This window comes from Dendrobates tinctorius, unplaced genomic scaffold, assembly GCF_039654945.1.
Source record: "Dendrobates tinctorius isolate UK_male_01 unplaced genomic scaffold, ASM3965494v1 ptg000064l, whole genome shotgun sequence".
Lineage (NCBI taxonomy): Eukaryota > Metazoa > Chordata > Amphibia > Anura > Dendrobatidae > Dendrobates > Dendrobates tinctorius.
Genome location: NW_027361732.1, coordinates 553,774 through 570,403, shown reverse-complemented (window position 1 = coordinate 570,403; position 16,630 = coordinate 553,774). Strand labels below are relative to the sequence as shown.

The 16,630-nt window shown below is 46.7% G+C and overlaps 1 protein-coding gene across 15 annotated transcripts in view; it reads left to right on the top strand.

Annotated features, from left to right (window-relative positions):
* Window positions 1-9,479: 9,479 nt before the first annotated feature.
* Window positions 9,480-16,630, top strand: part of PRPF40B (pre-mRNA processing factor 40 homolog B) — a 143,452-nt gene continuing 136,301 nt past the window's right edge. For 3 of the 15 annotated variants that reach the window (XM_073580213.1, XM_073580219.1, XM_073580218.1), the window contains exons 1-2: window positions 9,480-9,690; window positions 14,050-14,130. In XM_073580213.1, coding sequence (XP_073436314.1) covers window positions 9,547-9,690; window positions 14,050-14,130 — 225 coding nt within the window. In that variant the 5' untranslated portion in view covers window positions 9,480-9,546. Of the gene's footprint in view, window positions 9,691-14,049; window positions 14,131-16,008; window positions 16,126-16,630 lie in introns of those variants that run through there. The other 12 variants (XR_012233072.1, XR_012233071.1, XM_073580222.1 and 9 more) reach the window with 9 other exon arrangements.

Sequence of the window (16,630 nt, the reverse complement as noted above, 5' to 3'; positions counted from 1 at the left end):
TGACTTAAGTTTTTCAAAGAACACAGCCAATGGAAAGAGTCAGATTGGTCTAAGGTATTGTGATTCAGTCTGTTTGGTTGTGATGGCAAGTACTATATATACAGCCCAATTGGAAAATGTAATGATGTAAGGTACTAAGCACCTACAGTGAAATGTGGTGGAAATGTCATGGTTTGGGGTTTCCACACGGTCCAGTCTCACCAGCCAACAGTCTAGATCATAGAATCATAGAATGTTAGAGTCAGAAGGGACCTGCAGGGTCATCCGGTCCCACCCCCTGCTCAATGCAGGATTCACTAAACCATCTCAAACAGAAGTTGTCCAGCCTCTCAAACCAGGATCACGTAATGATAACCCTGATCCTCCTTCCTCCCACCATGTTGAGTCCCGGGAGACTTGTGATCCCACACTAGGTCACTCCGAGGAGCTCTTTACAAAATCACTTCTTGATTGTGGCCTCTCAGCCTGCATGTTCCAAGAGGGACATGAGGAGATGCTGTTTAATGATGCACAAAACTTAGAGTAGCCATGGCCACCAAAAAATGACCGCGGGGAGCAGCAAATTTTGTCTAAGGAGGAAGATGATGATGAGACACAGTTGCCGATAAGTCAGGTTGTTGTTAAGTCACCAAGTCAGGAGGACCAGAGTGCAGTAGAGGAAGAAGAGGTAGTAGATGACGAAGTCACTGACCTAACCTGGGAATCTGGCATGCAGAGCGAGGTCAGCAGCACTGAGGGGAGGGATTTGCAGCATCGAAACAAGCAGGAAGAGGCAGTGGGGTGACTAGAGGGAGAAGGCAGACAGCTGTTCCGCAGAGCAATGACATTCCTGAATTTCTTTGTCAAAGAGTTAGGTGTTTCCCAGTCTGGGACTTTTTTAAAGAGAGTTCTGAGACAAAAAAATGGTCATTTGCAACCTGTGCCATGCCGATATCAGCAGAGGCCAGATCACTAAGAGACTAACAACCACCAGTATGATCAAGTGAAAGGCATCTAACACCGACTCGGTGGGCCAAATGCCTGGGTCTACGATTGGTGCCAGCACTGCCAGAGAATTACGCCACTCTTACCCTGTGCTAGGTGCTTCCCAGTCCCCTGTTCATGACACTGGCGCAGATGCCTCCCACCCTGTACCTGTCCTAGCACATTCTGATGCACCATCATCTAGCACTTCGAAATTCTTGTCCCAGCACAGCATTCAGCTGTCCATTCCCCAGGCCTTGGAACAAAAGAGAAAGTTTCCAGCCAAACAGGCCCAAAGGCTAAATAGGCACATATCCAAGCTGCTTGCCGTGGAAATGTCAATTAGTCTTGTTGACATGGAGGATTTTAGTCAACTCATGGTGCCCGCTGTGCTTTGGTATTCGGTCCTCAGCTGATGACATCTGTCATGAGCTGTACCTCTATGTCTTGGAGGTGTTGTGCTGCCCTGCTACTAGCGTAGTTTTTAGTGCCACATGGGGGGTCATTACAGACAGGTGCTTTTGCCTGTAAACAGAGAATGCTGACAGGCTCACTCTTATAAAAATGAACAAAGCCTGGATCAGCCCCCACTTTTCCACACCACCAGATGACAGCATAAAGTGTTTTTAATATTCAATATTTCAATGAGATCCTCCAGTTGTTGTCTGCAAGGGTGTACGGATGCCCCTCCTTAAAAAAAAAATTCCTGGCTTTGGACTTTGCACTATGAGTGTCAAAGTACATCAACAACACATTCAAAATATTTACTTTCCAATATTTTTTCTGAATTCAATTAGTCATCCATACAGTTTAACGCAGTTATTGTTACACTATGGTGATATGTAAAACTCCAAAAAAGTGATGACATTTTTTTCTTAATTAAATTACTCACCCATAGAGTATTACAAGCTTTGTGGTACATTTCTGTCGTATATAACACTCAAAAAAGCATTGAAAAATTTGTCTGTATTCAATTAGTCACCCATAGAGTATAAGGTGCTGTCTGTGACATTTCGGTGGTATATAAGACTCTAAAAAGCATTGCAAAATGAGTTTGTATTGAATAACTCATCCATAGAGTATTAGGTGCTTTCTGTGACATTTCGGTAGTATGTAACACTCCAAAAAAGGGTTTCTAAATTTGTCTGGGTCAATTACTCATCCATACAGTATTATGTGCTTTGTGTTAAATTTTAGTGGTATATACAGTGGGGAAAAAAAATATTTAGTCAGCCACCCATTGTGCAAGTTGTCCCACTTAAAAAGATGAGAGAGGCCTGTAATTGACATCATAGGTAAGCCAAAACTATGAGAGTCAAAATGAGAATAGAAAATCACCTTGTCTGATTTGGCAAGATTTATTTTGCAAATTACGGTGGAAAATAAGTATTTGGTCACCTAAAAACATGCAAGATTTCTGGCTCTCACAGACCTGTAACTTCTTTAAGAGGCTCCTCTGTCCTCCACTCATTACCTGTAGTAATGGCACCTGTTTGAACTTGTTATCAGTATAAAAGACACCTGTCCATAACCTCAAACAGTCACACTCCAAACTCCACTATGGATGCTCTGTGTGAAGATCACACAACATTAGAAAAGAGGGGCCTGTCAAGCACACTAAAACACTGGTGTAGTGCTCCCGGTGACCCTTTCTGCAGGCTATAAGATCATTAAAATCAAAGCTGAACGCACTACATGCCGGCAACAAGGATCTTCTCTAACCTACTGCCTGGGCATATAAGAAGCAAATACAGGGTCAGACTGGGGTGTCTGGGGCCCACAGGGGGAATTGACCGTAGGGGCCCAGCCTACAGCTATATGCAAATATCTTGGCCGTTATTCCCGATATAGTGGAGCATCGACTGTAAAACATAGGCGGCTGCTGCACATCTACTGTGCGCCACCATAACAGGAATGTACAATTGCGGTAGTTTGCATTAAAGGGTGCTATCCACAGGTTAGGTAGGTGATAACTTATCCAAGACATACTGATAGGGAATTTAGATTGTGAGCCCCATTGGGGACAGTGATGATAATGTGTGCAAACTGTAAAGCGCAACGGAATATGTTGGCGCTATATAAATAAAAGATTATTATTATTGATTGGTGGAATCCGACTATTGGAGACCGTAAGAATGGGGAACTTTTATCCCTGACACGACACTTTTATCCCCATTTTAAAATGGAGTGGCAGATGGAATGTCTGACCGCAGCTCCATTCATCCTCTTTGGGGGCTTCCAGAAAAAGCCAAGTGCAGCCCCTTAGGGAATAAATAGATCAGTGGTCAAGTTGTACATGCCGCTCCATACTAATGGAGATAAGAGTTCATATTCTGCAGATCGGTGCAGGTCCCAACAGTCAGACCCTCACCAATTATAATTTATCACTTATCCTTTGGCCACATTCACACGTTCAGTATTTGGTCAGTATTTTACATCAGTATTTCTAAGTCAAAACCAGGAGTGGAACAATCAGAGCAAAAGTATTATAGAGACACAGTGTTCAGCAGAAGTGGAGTTGTTTTTAACTCCACTTCTGCTGAATACCCTATCGATTTTTCTAATGGAAGACATACCCGTTGCTAATTACTATTATAGAGACAAGTCACCACTTCTGTATTTATCACCCACTCCTGGTTTTGAATTACAAACGCTTAGACAAAAAACTGACCAAGTACTGTATGTGTGAACATAGCTTTAGGATAGGTGATTACTTGTTTTCACTGTAGAACCACTGTAAGTGCATATTTGCTACTGTGTAATAATCACAGGACAGGGAGGGGTTAACCGTACAAATATTTAATCTCTATTGGAAATCAAGAATCTTCTTTTTATTGATATCCGAGAGAACAAGTAACCTCCATACGCAACACATCTCCCCTATACCAAGACCAATTAATACCACATACAATGAAAAAATACCACCACACCATGACCAGACCACATAGTGACCGAATAATATCACATACTGGGGACAAATACCTCCCTACAATGACCTGACCACATATTATCACCACATAGTGACTGAATAATATCACCGACAGGGGACCAATACCCACCACACTATGGCCAGACCACATATTACCACGACATAGTGACAGAAAAATATCACAGACAGGGGATAAATACCGCCACACTATGACCAGACCACATAGTGACCAAATAATACCACATACAGGAGACAAATACTGCCACACCGCAACCAGACCACATATTACTACCACATAGTGACGGAATAACACCACATACAGGTGGTTAATACAGTCACATCATAACCAGACCACAAAGTGACCAAATATTACCACATACAAGAGAAATACCACCAAATCATGACCAGATCACATATTATCACCACATAGTGAGAGTGCTACAATACTGATCATTAATGAAAACCACAATACTTATAACACTAATGTTAGCACTGGTGACATTATACACAGGAGATCTGTATATAATGTATAGTGTACAGGTAACAGGGATCACCAGTTAAATTATACAGAAGAGCTCTGTATAGTGTCAGTGTACAGTTAATTCAGTGATCACCACTGACATTATACACAGGAGCTCTGTATATAGTGTCAGTGTACAGTTAATTCAGTGATCACCACTGACATTATACACAGGAGCTCTGTATATAGTGTCAGTGTACAGGTAATACAGTGATCACCAGTGACAACATAAACAGGAGCTCTGTATATAGTGTCAGTGTACAGATAATATAGTGATCACCAGTGACATTATACAGTATATAGGGTAAGTGTACAAGTAACACATTGACTCACCGGTGACGTCTGTAGTTGAAGTCTTTCATCTTCATCCAGTGCAGACCGCCATCAGTTCTTCCAGCCAGTACTTGTCTCTGCAGAAAATAACAGTTGTCTATAGCTGATCGCTTCCAGAGCACATTCCCCACTATTTTCCCCGACTTCTACACTGTTTTGAGTCACGGTAGTAGGCAAAACCAGAAATACTAGCTAAGTCCAGAAAACCAGAGAAGTTGGCAGCTATCGGATTGCAGACCCCTGAACCTATCAACAACAACTAGCAGTAGCCGTGGGGGGTTCCTACGGTGCCCTAGACCCCTCAATCACAGCCGGAGAACTAAATAGCCTAAAGACAGAAAGAGAAATCTAAACTGCCCCAGAGCAGACCCCAAAGCAATAGGCAGCCCCCAACATATAATGATGGTGAAGCAAGATGAAAAAACACTCACACAGATAGAAAGATAGACTGAGCAAATGATGGGGCCCAAGCTAACTAAATAGGAAAGGATAGAAAAGCTGCTGTCTGCAATCCACCAAAACCCTATCAAAACAAGAGCCAACAGACTGATAGGGAAAAAAGCCCTGAAGACGCTAGGTTTCAAAAAGACTATATCAGTACTCAGGAATTTTCTGAAGACAGAGCAAAAAGGAATTCAGCTCACCCCAACAGGGGATGGCAGAAATCCAGAAAAACAAGGCAAAACAAAACCAAAGCACAAATGCAAAAAGCAGAGCAGAAAACTTAGCTTTTGAGGAGGAGGAATCAGACTGGTCTCCCAGAATCCCTCTGAGAAATCACCAGCAAGGCAGAAGGGCGTCGGCTGCCTTATATCCAGTCAGGAATTCCAGGCACCCAGTCATCATCATCCTGCTCAGGTGCTTGGTAATCAGCCTCACTACCTTCCTTCACCAGAAGAGGGAGTTCATCAGACCTCAATGGTGAAGGGGAAAATGAACTCACAACGCTACACTATGTCAGGTGAAGAAAAAAAAGACATAGCTTTGCCCTGCACAGTAGCAGGACCCCTTTTGTTCTCCCCCATGGAAGACAGCAGACTCAAAAGTAAATTAAGTTACAGCAGTAATAATGTCTCCTGATTGGCCCCTACAGTAATTATGTCCCCACTTGTCACCATAAACCAATAATGTATGTTCCTCATGCTGACCTCCATACAGTAATTATGTAACCCATTTATTTAATAAGTTGCCAGATCCTGGGCCCCTTTATTTATTGTCCCCATCCTGGACCCTAATGTCCACTTTAATAAGGTCCCCATCATGGGCCCCTTCCAGTAATAATGTCCCCATCCTATGCCCTTATGTCTACATTAATAATGCTCCCTCCCTGGGCCCCTATGTCCACCCCTATGGCCACTACCTTGCCCAATCACAGGGGGGAATTCTACCTTCTTGCGCTCCCTAGCGTCCTCTTGTGGTTTCATATTTGGCAAGGACGTTAAAATGGCTGCTGACTGCAGCTGTGACAGGGTGCTCTGATCTGTGAGAGGCCGCGCGTTGACGTCACATAGCAGTAACATTGAAATGCTGCAGGAGTCATTTAACGTAACTGCTATGTGACGTCGATGCATGGCCTGTCACAGAACAGTGGCCTCTCATAGTTGCAGCCGACATTCATCTTGATGTGCGTCGCTGCCAGGGTCGGCTCCAGGCTTTCGTGGACCTCAGGTGAAAGAGTATCAATGGGCGCCTTTAACACATGCCACGATTCCTGATACACAGATAAAAAAAATACAGGTACTGTATAGTACCATATATATATGCACCACATAGTCCTCCATACAGTATTATGGGCACCATATAGTGCTCCATGCAGTATTATGGGCACCACATAGTCCTCCATACAGTATTATGAGCACTACATAGTCCTCCATACAGTACTATGGGCAACCACATAGTCCGCCATACAGTATTATGGGCACCTCATAGTCCTCCATACAGTATTATGGGCACCTCATAGTTCGCTATACAGTATTTTGGGCAACCACATAGTTCGCCACAGAGTATTATGGGCACCTCATAGTCCCCCATACAGTATTATGGGCAATCACATAGTCCTCCATACAGCATTATGGGCCCCATATAATGCTCATTCATACAGTACATCACGGGCTCCATGTAATGCTCCTCCATACAGTATTATGGGCCCCATATAATGCTCCTCCATACAGTATTATGGGCCCCATGCTCCTCCATACAGTATTATGGGCCCCATGTAATGCTCCTCCATACAGTATTATGGGCCCCATGAAATGCTCCTCCATACAGTATTATGGGCCCCATGCTACTCCATACAGTATAATGGGCCACATGTACTGCTGCATACATTAAAAAAAATCAAATATTCACCTCAGCTGTTCCTGCCGCAGGTCCGGTACACTCAGCGTCTCTCCCGGCTCTGTAATGCTCAGGACAGAGAGGCTGAGCGTGCAGTGATGACATCATAGCTCCCTCTGCCATGAGACATCACTGAGTCAGAGGGCGCTGAAGACAGTACAGCAGCAGGGAGCGAAGAGAGGTGAGTATTAGAGGGGGGCCCATGCCAGTGCTGGCACCAGCCTCCCCCGAGTCACAGACCCCATAGCGTCTGTCCCACCCCCCGTTCTCCCAGGACCCCCAGCGCTTACCTAGGTTCCCCGGGTGGTGCTGCCGGCCCTGGTCGTTGCGGTGGGTCAGGACTGCGTGCACGCGCCCCCACGCGCCTCTGCCTCCTGCTGTTTTAAAGGACCCGCGTCCCTAAATTTCTTTTTTCTTCCTCCTTCTCTCTGGGGCCCACCGGTCCTAGACTACGACATCGGACTTTTGACAGTCTTCGTATTCCCCGCCCCACTGCGGCCTGTAATCTGTTAATCCGCTATTCTCCTCTGCCGCCCACAGACCTGCTACTTTCCCCTACTAGTGGGGAGTTGTAACGGATAAATATCTAATAAGAACCCAAGCAGAAAATCCAACCACTTGCAAGTGCCTTTAAGGCGCAGTACACAATCGCCATCTATAATACACATAAATAAACCCACCTCAAAACCACCTAAACAACCTTCTAAAGGCTCACGCCACCAATCCGCTTCTCCGTCACTGGGGAACCCTCCTGTGTAACTGATGGAGGTGCTCTGAATCATCTGTGCAAGACTCTACACAGGTGACTTTGGTAGCCCAAGAAGTCTCCAAGCTACTGATGCCACTATTTGACAAATGGCTTGACGTTCTCCATGCCTCCATCACTTCAGCCATGGCTCAAATTCTACCAATTCTCAAAAAATTGCAGAACTGGAAAACAGAGTCCAGTCCAGTGAAACCGAGCTTACAGAACTGAGGACCTCTTTCCAACAAAGTTAAGCCACAGAGCAAGAAATGACTTGGAAAACAGAGATTGCTGCAGCAATCTGCATTTTGTGGGCATCCTAGAGTGGACAGTGAACGTCTTATGGAATACCTTACCAAAGATCTCCTTGCTGCCCTCCCTTTTGATCTTGGTAAAGACCCAATGATGATAGAACAGATGCACAGACTTAGTCCCCCAAGGCCTACCAGAGACAGCGGAAGTGCTATATGTCGCTCAGTTATAGCAAAATACCTCAACTGGGCGGTAAACGAAAAGGTCCTAAGAGTATAACGATGGCAAAGACTATCCATGGCTTTGCTATCGATATACTCTTGCGAGTGTGATACGAGAAACTCGTGTGAGTCTCTCGCATCAATACCCGGCACTGCCATCGACACTCGGACCGGAGTGTGTGGCTGCATGTATTTCTATGCAGCTGAATGCTCCGGTCCTGAGTGCCGGTGGCAGTGCCAGGTATTGATGCGAGAGACTCACACGAGTTTCTCGTATTGCAGTTGCAAGTGTGACCCCGGCCAAACTCTGCAACAAAGGTGAGGTTATCGAAGACAGGTTCATGTCACACGTCATATATCATGGCAATACTGAGCTCAGCAACAAGATACAAGGTAGTCATACTGCATCAGCAAGGTCTCTCCCAGTCAAAGATTTCACATCAGATTTCAACAAAAAAATGGCCAAGCATTAATGACTGTAGATGCAGTGGTCAACTAAGAAAACTTAGTGCAGCAGATAAAGGACACATCATGGTTAATTTCCTTCTGGCTGAGAGGTGCGTAATTTCAATGCTTGCACACGATATATGCAGTAAATGAAAAATAAATATAAAGCAGTAAAAATGAAATGAAAAAAGCCCCTGCGAAGGCAAACCTATTACTAGCCCTGCCTCTGTTAAAAAAAACGCGTCCAATATATAAAAATAACTCTAAGGAAGCAAATGTTAAAAAGTATTTCAGTGGTCCTATAAAAAACGTGAGAAACAGACATTTACTGCCTTCATTTTCCCACTGCTGTCAGCAAAAATTAAAAAAAGAATGTATGGAAATAACATAAATTAGGCCCAACGTGTCCCATGAAATATGACAAAAATTTATGGAATAGCCAATCACGGAAAAAAAACTTTATAGCTCTTTATGCCGCATGTACGGAAAAACGGGAAACTGGGCCAGAACCGGGGAGAAATGGCCTGGACATGAACTGGTTAACGTCTGTCCTGTGATCTCCAGGGTGCCAAGACTTTCCCTTCTCGGAGCTGCGCTGCTAATGTTGGGGTGTGTGGAGATATAGGCATAGACTGATCACGTGTTTCACAATTGGACACTGTGATGTTCATCTCCATCTTCAGTGGTCGGGAAGTTGGGCGATCTCCACGATGCCGGCTCTGGGACAAGTCCCTGTACACGGGAGGACATTCCACCACGAGGCTCCCGTGACCGCACTGCACGGTGGTCACACACAGACATGACGGAGATGCCCACTGACAGACGGTCCCGGCACGACATCAGTGACACCGCTGGACACGCCCTCAGTGACAGCCGCCACCAATGGGCGTGCAGCTTGTTGAGGGGGCGGAGCCTGCGGCAGCTCTCGGCTGGAGCAGGGATGGTAAGGCAGCTTTGTTTATCTGGGTCCCGGCTGCAGGGAATGGTGGCGTCACTGCGGGCGGCAGCTGTGCTGGGAGGAGTCCGGGCTGCTGGGTACCTCACCGGGAGGAAAACGGTGCCCAGTATATCGGGGGTACATAGGGTATCACACCCTGGTGCAGGGGGTGTATCCTGCCATCCCCATACATGCAGGGCGATGGGAGCCTGTGCTGGCACCTGCTGCTGCTGTGTCACCAGTGGAATGAGACCTGGGGGCATTAGTGGGGCATTCTGGGCATCATGTATTAATAGCCTTAAGGACTGTTCACCTCAGGCGGGCGGAGGACGTAATATGTGCCATAAAGTACAAGCAAATGTGTCACAACTTCAGGTAAAGTCTAATATGTGAGACTAGCCCGCAGTGATGGTGATGATACCGGGCGCAGTGCACCAACACCCTGACACAGTGCACTCACATCCTAGCCCTGGCACAGTGCACCAACACCCGGGCACAGTGCACCAACACCCTGACACAGTGCACTCACATCCTAGCCCTGGCACAGTGCACCAACACCCTGACACAGTGCACTCACATCCTAGCCCTGACACAGTGCACCAACACCCGGGCACAGTGCACCAACACCCTGACACAGTGCACTCACATCCTAGCCCTGGCACAGTGCACCAACACCCGGGCACAGTGCACCAACACCCTGACACAGTGCACTCACATCCTAGCCCTGACACAGTGCACCAACACCCGGGCACAGTGCACCAACACCCTGACACAGTGCACTCACATCCTAGCCCTGGCACAGTGCACCAACACCCGGGCACAGTGCACCAACACCCTGACACAGTGCACTCACGTCCTAGCCCTGACACAGTGCACCAACACCCGGGCACAGTGCACCAACACCCTGACACAGTGCACTCACATCCTAGCCCTGGCACAGTGCACCAACACCCGGGCACAGTGCACCAACACCCTGACACAGTGCACTCACATCCTAGCCCTGGCACAGTGCACCAACACCCGGGCACAGTGCACCAACACCCTGACACAGTGCACTCACATCCTAGCCCTGGCACAGTGCCCCCACACCTTGGCACAGTACCCCCACACTCTGGCACAGTGCACTCACATCCTGGCCCTCGCACAGTGCCCCCACACACTGGCACAGTGCACTCACACCCTGGCGCAGTACACCCACACCCTAGCCCTGGCACAGTGCACTTACACCCTGACACAGTGTACTCACACCCTGGCACAGTGCACTCACACCCTAGCCCTGGCACAGTGCACCAACACCCTGACACAGTGCACTCACACCCTGGCGCAGTACACCCACACCCTAGCCCTGGCACAGTGCACTTACACCCTGGCACAGTGTACACACACCCTGGCACAGTGCACTCACACCCAGGAACAGTGCACTCACACCCTGGCGCAGTACACCCACACCCTAGCCCTGGCACAGTGCACTCACACCCTGGCACAGTGTACTCACACCCTGGCACAGTGCACTCACACCCTGGCACAGTTAACTCACACCCTGGCGCAGTACACCCACACCCTAGCCCTGGCACAGTGCACTCACCCTGGCACAGTTCACTCACACCCTGGCGCAGTACACCCACACCCTAGCCCTGGCACAGTGCACTCACACCCTGGCACAGTGTACTCACACCCTGGCACAGTGCACTCACACCCTGGCACAGTGCACTCACACCTTGGCACAGTGCCCCCACACCTTGGCACAGTGATCCCACACCCTGGCGCAGTACACCCACACCCTGGCGCAGTACACCCACACCCTGGCGCAGTGAGCCCCAGCCTGCAGTAATATATGGACGGAGGGCACAACCAAATTAGTCAAAAGTGGGTTCACCAAAGATATATTCAAAAATACATTATACAAAGAACACAAGAGAAAAGCAATATATCTACATATGGGAACTCCACAAAATATACAAAAGGTAAATTTTATTTATACATCAATACCTGACACATACACAAAACAGCAAAAAACATTAAAAACAGATTAAAAGATGCAAAAAATTGCAATCATCTTAAATCATGAAATAATGATATGATGATAAGCCCCCAGCCTGGCACAGTGCACCAACACCCTGTCACAGTGAACCCCAAGCCTGGCACAGTCGCCAACACCAGCACAGTGAGCCCACACCCTGGCACAGTGAGCCCCCACCCTGGTACAGTGCGCCAACACCAGCACAGTGCTCCCACACCCTGGCACAGTGAGCCCCCACCCTGGTACAGTGCACCAACATCAGCACAGTGCGCCCACACCCTGGCACAGTGAGCCCACACCCTGGTACAGTGCACCAACACCAGCACAGTGAGCCCACACCCTGGCACAGTGAGCCCCCACCCTGGTACAGTGCGCCAACACCAGCACAGTGCTCCCACACCCTGGCACAGTGAGCCCCCACCCTGGTACAGTGCACCAACAGCACAGTGCGCCCACACCCTGGCACAGTGAGCCCACACCCTGTTACAGTGCACCAACACCAGCACAGTGAGCCCACACCCTGGCACAGTGAGCCCCCACCCTGGTACAGTGCACCAACATCAGCACAGTGCGCCCACACCCTGGCACAGTGAGCCCCCACCCTGGTACAGTGCACCAACACCAGCACAGTGAGCCCACACCCTGGCACAGTGAGCCCCCACCCTGGTACAGTGCACCAACATCAGCACAGTGCGCCCACACCCTGGCACAGTGAGCCCACACCCTGACCCAGTGCGCCAACACCAGCACAGTGCACCCACACCCTGGCAAAGTGCACCCACACCCTGGCACAGTGCAATAGTACGTTTGGATTTATACATCTCGTATTCAGAAGCAACTGAGCCATTATAGCGTAGGGTACGTACCCAGCCCCCTCACCGCAGACTGACGGGAGTCTGCGCTATATGGACCTATATCAGGGTACACAATAGTCTGTGACGACGCTTCTCCTTTCACAAAGTTACTAGAGTTCCTCCATGTGATACAGAGTGTCGCTTTATCCATAGCTTCGGAGATGAGTAAAGCGGTACATTATTAATGTTATCTATGCACTAATGCATGAACACACACATATGTACCGTATTTATACATACTGTGCTGTGAAAAAGTTTTAGGCAGGTGTGGGGAAACATGGTGCAATACTTTATACAATACAAAGGTAGAAGTTTAAAGAGTTTATTTTTTATTAATGAAAAAAGAGCAATGTGACTGAACAAGAGAAATCGAAATCCAACCAATATTTGCTGTGGCCCCTTTGCCTTCATAACAATAATTTCAGATGGAAGTGACCATGATCTGTCTGCGATGAGTTTTGTTGGTTGACAGCTGCGGCCACAGCAGGGTTACCGACTATTCAGAAGTTCCAGGATAGTTAATACTAATAGGGCACTTCTTTTTGCCCTGTCCTAAAAAATGAAGGCGTTTGTGATTTTTTTTGAAGATTATTTTGACTGTAATTCTCATCATTTTACAGTTTTGAGTGAATGATGCTGATGTCAGGTTTGAATTATTGGCCGCAGACATGGATCACTTGTAAACATAGTGATTTATTATGGTTTTCCAGTGTGTCCATAAAACAATAATGTCAGTCTGTGATTTCTTGTTAAGCTGTCTAGAAAAATAAAAAGTAAAGTTGGCAATTCTGGCCTGCAGTCCTCAATGTTGCCTATTTATTGGTGTCCCCAGTGCTGAAAAATACAGACAGATATGTCTGCTAGCGGCAGCGGTCACTGTCCGGATTCTCCGGAAGTACTTACTTTGCTGAGCTATTCAATTCAATAGGAGACAGATGTGCAGTAACAAGGCCCAGCCATTACGAGTAGACGGCCAAGATCTGCAAGTAAGAACTTCTGACCAGCAGCCGGTACCGATAACAGCTGATCGGAGGGGGTGCCGAGTGCCAGACCCCGGCCAATCAGACGTCGATACCCTATCTTATGGGTAGGTCAATGTAAAAGTAGTAGACAACCTCTTTAACAACTATCTTTAACATAAAGAAGAGCCAGAAGTCCTTGAAGTGATTAAATGTTCCCCACAAAGCCTTGATCTCCACATCATCAATTCCGTGTGGGATTACGTGAAGAGAAAGAAGGATTTTCACAAAGCTGCATCCACAGATCTGTGGTTAGTTTTCCAAGATATTTGGAACAACCTTCCTACTGAGTTATCAAAAAACTGTGCAAGTGTATGTAGAAGAACTGAAGGCAAAGGGCGGTTCTCCCAAATCTTGATGGAATTCATATTATATTTTCCTTGTTTCTGTGCTGTATTTTTCTCATTTCGTTGTCTCAGCATGCAAACAAACTGTACATATTTTTGACAATCTGTATTATCTTATTTTCCAGTCAGCACCAGACTCAGGAACAGCTCCACCTGGTCAGACGGCCCCTTTCCCCAATGTTCCTCCTCTGATGCCTCCACCTTTTGTAAGTGGACGACTCTTAGGACTGTGTGTTCGGTCTTTAGTACAAAGGCCCTGATTCATCATTGCTTGTGTGCCTGTTTTTGATTCGTTTTGTGCGTTTTGCCCCATTTTTTGTGCCCATTTCATTATTCTATTTGTGCCTTTTTTTGCAGTCTATTTTATATGTGCTCCCCTATTTATCTCCACTTTGTCGGTAGTTTAGGGATTCTACTGTAGATGTTTTTGGCTGATTCATCAATTGCAACTTTTCAAAAACGTTGGCGCAACTCTTCTCCCAATCAAAAATGTTTTGTGACATTTTGAAAATCTTGCAACCTTTTGCTTAGAAAGTTGCAAAAATGGTGAAGGACAGGGGAATTTTTTTTACTGCGCCATATTCATGAATCACGTGCGCCATTTTGATGAATTTGGTGCAATAAATATCAGCGAATACTTCAAGGTAAAAAGAAAAGTGATTTAAAACAAAAACGCAAATGATTAATTGGGCTCCTAGCGTTGTTAGGACATGTAAGAGGCTGTTATATCTGTGGGTTCACTTCTCCATACCGGCTTGCTTTCCTGTGTTCATGAACTCTTCATATGCAGAACATATTAGGTTTTTCTTAATTCTCTGTTTAGTAAAGATGAATCAGACAAAACAGAAACAATTCAAGAATTTTACAACATTATAGGAAACAACATAATGGAGGAAGGTAAACTGTAAAAGGTACAGAGGTGGGAAGCGAACAGATCCTGGGGGTTGTACATCCATTAAACCAGGGGTGGGGAATCATTTTTCTGCCAAGAGCCATTTGGACATTTATACCATCCTTCGGGGGCCGTACAAACTCCGCCCACAAAGTACATCCTGACTCTGGCACTGGTGTCAGGATGTAATCTTTCATTACATGTCCTTCAATGTTCAGTAGTGAACACTGCATGTGTGTGCTCACTGAGGAAGAAGAAATTAATGAGTTTGTGGCAATCAAAATACAGCTCCCTGCCCAAGAATGCGGTCCCTGAGAATCTGCCCCGGGGGCCTGATAAAAGGTCATCGAGGGCCGTAAATAGCCCTGGGGCCTGAGGTTCCCCATCCCTGCATTAAACAATGACAGGTCCTGGTTTGGGAGAGGGAGAGTTGAAGATGGTCTAGCTACAGACTACATAAAGAAGCTGGTAGTGGTATGTTTCACAGTAATCTATAGAAGGCGTAATAGTAAGATGTCCTTGTTTCTAAAGTCCACCAAGGTTGCCATGTCTTGATAAACTCATTGTGTCACTCGTCTACCCAATGTCATGATACCAGTGCTGGGTGACCGGCACTTCTGGGGTTAATGTTCTGATCGCAGTGCAGACTCTCACCTGCACACCTGGGACCTATTAGGGTGGCCTCTCATTGGTTCTGAGGAGGCTTCTTATAGCCTCAGGAAGCTCCCATCCCCCGTCAGTTATACTTTCGCCCTTGGCATTGTGTGGTGACCCCTGAGTGTGTTAGTGTTGTGTTCTGGTTGCTTGATTCCCTGTGTATGACTCGGTCTGTTCTCTGGATATAGCTTTGGATTCTGCTTGGTACCTTCTATGTCCGTTTGGTTTTTGATCTCTGCTTGGCCCTGACTGTCCGTTCTGTCTCATCCCTGGTACTGTATTGATAGCTTGTGTATGACCTTTGGCTTTGTCTGACCTCCCGTCTGTTTATCCCTCCTGTACCTCGCTTGCCTGTATTGTGCCTGACCTCTGCTTTGCCCGACTGAGTTTTCTTCCTCCTCTGAAAGCAGGATGCTAAGCCCCGCCCCCTTGCAGTCACATGACCGTTCACATGACCGTAGGTCCTGTGCCTGCTTTCTAAACTTCTACATTCAGGTCCCGTGCATCTTTATTGTCTGGCTGTTCTTGTCCCCAGGGGTCCCTACGGTGCGGGTGAGTCCCCGCTTAGCGGAGGCTGTACGCCGGCGCTGTCAGGACCCTCATCTCAAGATGGTACCGCTGATTGATTTTGTTACACCACATAATTGTACAGGTAGGAGGGTCTTTTGATCCCCACAGGTGTGAGTTAAGAAGCTCATCTGCCATAAGAAAATTGTGCTTGCATTATATTTGTCAGTTCTGTGGCACATTGAAGGTGCCCAAAAGGAAAGGATTTGTGGCTGTCAATTCCAGCAGATGTAGAGATTTCCTTTGTGAAGGAGTTCAGGGGTTCTCTACTATCCAGTTAAGGTTTTGAATGAGTTTTTTTGTTTTTGTTTTTTGCATGTAGCAAAACCATGAGAGTGTTGAAAAAAGTGTTTAAAGTCTGTGTATTTGTAGTTTACTCTCAGTGTGTTATTATGCTTTCCTACCGCCATCTTCTTCGGTATCCATCGCAGTTCCGGTCCTCTACTGAGTAATGTCACCGCACTTTAGACTATCCAGCTCTCTCTGTGCTCTACGTGTGAGTCGGAAGTCCCTTTTATAATATAACCGTGTCTCATTCTGACGCTCTATAGGTTTACACTGTAAAAGCCTCTCCAAGGTCATGCAGATGG